General features: G+C 41.5%; 1 protein-coding gene across 1 annotated transcript in view; it reads right to left on the bottom strand.

Annotated features, from left to right (window-relative positions):
- CMTR1 (cap methyltransferase 1) overlaps positions 1-4,041 on the bottom strand; it is a 25,896-nt gene that overhangs the window by 10,201 nt on the left and 11,654 nt on the right. Inside the window, exons 9-12 of the mRNA XM_009581005.1 lie at positions 2,702-2,820; positions 2,354-2,450; positions 979-1,111; positions 249-428 (exon numbers count right to left, since the gene is read on the bottom strand). Coding sequence (XP_009579300.1) covers positions 249-428; positions 979-1,111; positions 2,354-2,450; positions 2,702-2,820 — 529 coding nt within the window. The remainder of the gene's footprint in view (positions 1-248; positions 429-978; positions 1,112-2,353; positions 2,451-2,701; positions 2,821-4,041) is intronic.

Below are 4,041 nucleotides of genomic sequence, written 5' to 3'. Positions count from 1 at the left end.
TAAACTGTTTTCTCTCAACCGGGGAGTTTTCATACTTGTGCTCTCCCGATTCTCTCCCCGTCCCACCGGAGGGGGGGTGGTGAGTGAGCGGCTGTGTGGGGTTAAACCACGACAGCCTCTCAGAGAGCAAAAGCAGAGCCGCGTACCAGCATCAACAAGTACCTCCACGAGTACAAGAAGCTACAACTGAAAGCCATGTTGGCTAACCTGCCTACAGCCAGCAGCCCTTATTGTCCGTGGGCACTCACTTTTCATTGGACTGGACAATGTAATCGTAGAAATCCTGGTCGCCTTTGATCACGTTCAATGGGACAACAAGATTCACATCCACATCAGAGTTGCGCAGCTGGTTGAGTCTGATGTTCACCATGAAGAGATAGTCCCGCACATCATCAATTCCTAGCTTTAATCCTTTGCATATCACGTACCTGCAGAGCAAGGCAGAGATCATGTGGATTCAGTTCTTCCACACAGCGAAGGCTGCCACACTCCCATTATCAGGACAGTTTCCCAAATCCCAGGAATTCTTTCCTCCTGGGTATCCCTAGGAAGGTGCAATCTCACCTATCACAAAGTCATTATCATTTTCTATGCTTTGGAAAGATTGGGAAACTCAACCCTATTGAAAAATCCCACAGATCTCCCTCAAGTAGTAAATCAATTCTGCTAAATTTGACAGGTACAATGATAACACACATAATATGCTCCAGCTTCACTGGAACCATAATTGTTTCCTGCAAAACATAATTTGTTACATATTTAGTTCCACTGCTTTCTCCCCAGAAGGGTAATTTGGCAAATATCTTCTTTACCTTGTCAAACATCATAATTTGCTAAGCATATAAAATGTTTCCTCCTCCAAGACAGTTGCCAATTGACACAGGTCACAGACCTTCCACTAGACTTACCCAAATCCATTTACCACTGCATTTAGAGGACAGGGTTTCTTTAATAGTCCCTCATGCTCAAGAATCTCACCTCTCCGAGTTAGCAGGGCGGCTTGTCACAGGTTTAAAGATGCACACTCGCTCAAAGCAGCAATACAGCAGATAAACAAGTCCCACACTGAATGGAGTAAAAAGGTCAAAGGTTTTGCAGACAAAATGTCCTCCTGGAAAAAAGAGAGGAAGCACACCAATACCAGCAAATTATAAGGAAACAAGGAGATACCAGGCACCTCAATAACTTTCTCTTCTGCAGAACTGGCACGAGTGGTTTTGTACAATTAAACGGCATCTAAAACACATTCATGAAGTGGGCCAAATGGGACTCCATGAATGATCTCCCCCATATCTCTGCAAAGATAAAAGCATTTCCCTGACCAGGATCAAATCAGTATGCATGCTGTCTCATGAGCAAACCTTCTACCTATCCCCCATCCTCCCCTTCCAGGCCCAAACTGTGCCCTACGGCATGGCAGCATGCTATGCAAAAGCCTCAACAGAAGAGGAGCTCTGATATGTGAAACAAGAAACCTCAGGCTGGGGGAGAAAACTAACAGATGTTACCTAAACAGAGTAACTCGCTATCTAGAAAGAAAAGAGTCTATGTCACCCCTTGCCTTCAAACAAGATTCCCAACTTCCCCAAGCAAAGAATCAGTCAATCTTACAGAGCTATTATCTACTCAGAGAGGAAAGACTTAAAGAAGGTTGCTCCTTTTACCATATCACATTTGAGACTACTGCTAAGTAGATCATTGCCTCAGGTACTTCTAAACATAGGGCACAAGATAAATGATAACATAATGAGCGTTTTTATCTTCCCTGTCAGTGCCAAATGCTAACTAAACTCAGCAGAAGAGAAGAGCCATCAAACGCAGACAGAGCTGTAATGTCCATCATTTGGCAACAATGAGGTACAGCTAAGACAATGTGACACATCATCTTGTTCTGATCACAGAGATGGCAGATTAAAGGAGAAAAAAGTGACAAGTTAGAGGGAAGGATGAACTGGATCAACACCACTCTGTTCCAACCAGCCTGCTAGAATATTCAGGAAGCAGTTGGTCCAGCTAGGGCCATAAAACTCAGACATACTGTCCAGTTATCACATTAGTGACCTTAGCCCAAGACAGCTACATAACATAACACATTGTAAGAGCTTTAAACTAACGCATTTTACCTCACACTTTTAATTAAAAGCAAAATAGACATAAATACTCCTATTTTTCTGCCCCAGTTTTCTTAGCTTTGTGACAACCATCTCAGGATGTATGCATACGTACTCAATTCTGTGCAACTTAGCCTCACTGCAAAGCAGACTTCATGGCATGTTAATAAAAATTGTACAGCATCCTTCCACAATGCCACCTACACCTTAGAGAAGGAGGAAGATTAATGGATAAAACATACCTGTCCGGACAATGGACAGTGCTGTAAGGAACTGGCAAAGCATGAGCTGTTTGCTTAGGATTTCTTGCAGATTCTCCTGACCCTCCACTGAGAAACCCTGCGAAGCACATAGCATATGATTAGTATTGCCAGAAATCTGTTGATCAAGCAAAGGATTCTGCACAGTTAAATCATGGAATCATGATAATTTCTGTTTCTTTAAGGTAAAAAACACTGCCACCAGGAATTTTAATGGCAAGCCTTGAAGAATTTCACATTGTAACTATGGACACATGTCAAATATCCTACTATATGCAGACTGATGAGGTATCAGGTTTGGTCATTAGTGCAGGAAGAAAAAGAACCAACCCCATCAGCCATTAAGAAATGCACTCCCTTGTGATCAGTATTGTCCAAAACAAAATTCCGGAAAGCAGTAATGTTCTCTGAGCGAGTGATGTCTCCATCTCCATCAATCCCTCCCTCTCCTAAGGGGAAAAGAGGAGACAATTACTAACATGTTTGCAAGAACAGACAAAAGATCAGTATGTGCAGGTGACCTATTGTATTCAATCAACATTTAGTCAGAAATTACACAGACCTTGATAGGCAAATAAGCATTAACATTCCCTTGTTCACCACCAAAGATGCTTGTTAATTTAGGAAAATTATTCAGATTGCGTGGTCAGGTCTAACAAAGCCATGTAATAACCATGCTCAAATGATGAGTTCTACATTAGCCTCAGCAAAAGACAAATCATTCACTGCCCTCCCCTGAGATGAGAACAGACTACATGATAACATAATATTCTCATCCAAGGAGGAAGGACACATAGCTGAACCTACCAGAAATGTAAGGTTCAATCTCACTGCACAGCTCACCTGTTAATAACATGTTTTTACAGACAAGGCAAAATTATTTACACTGTGCATTGGCAACCTTCTACTAAGAATTCAAATCATTCCAAAGAAACACAATACTCTATTTCCAAACACAATGTAATCTGGAATTTAAAAAAGCAACCTCAAAAAAACCCTGCAAACAAGTTTTTAAAGGGAGTAGGGAAATAGGATTTGTGCATGAATGCTTGTACAGTTTTCCCATATGGCTCTTTTTAAAAAGAGGTACATTGCCCCCGAGGTTGGCGTTTTAGAAAGCTAATCTAAGGTGTATTCTAGAGCTCCACAATTCTGAGTTTGAAGAAGCCTGAACTTCTATGTGGTATTAGTCCCCGTAAATCTTCTACAACTACAGCTTCTATTAACTGAACTGGAGGACTAGAAAGCAGCAGAGATCAGGATGCATGATAGTGCTTTGATAACTAAATTCCTCATCAATCATCCTGTCAGTAAGTGAAGTGACACTAGAATTTGTTACCATTCTTCACAACATAAATATCACGGCAGTCTACTTCTTTCCCATCACTGGAAGAGAGTTTATACACATCTCACTAGACTTTATAGCATTAACAGACAGAAAGGGATCAAGAAAATGCATCAAAGTCATTGGGCTATTCCTTTCTCCAGGTATCTCCATCTCTCCACAAGACCAGTTTGCAGTGAATTATGAAGATCCAAATGCTGCAGCCATTAGAACAATGTGTTTATCTGCCTTGCTGCCCTTGCCATGAACCTTCTCTTTAACAGATGTAATCCTGAAGCACTAACCATTCTCTAGGAGTTCATGGTCAGGTATCAAAAGTGGCAGA

This window comes from Fulmarus glacialis, unplaced genomic scaffold (assembly GCF_000690835.1).
Source record: "Fulmarus glacialis isolate BGI_N327 unplaced genomic scaffold, ASM69083v1 scaffold7507, whole genome shotgun sequence".
Lineage (NCBI taxonomy): Eukaryota > Metazoa > Chordata > Aves > Procellariiformes > Procellariidae > Fulmarus > Fulmarus glacialis.
The sequence above is the reverse complement of the archived record's forward strand: the minus strand, read 5'-3'. Positions and strand labels throughout refer to the sequence as shown.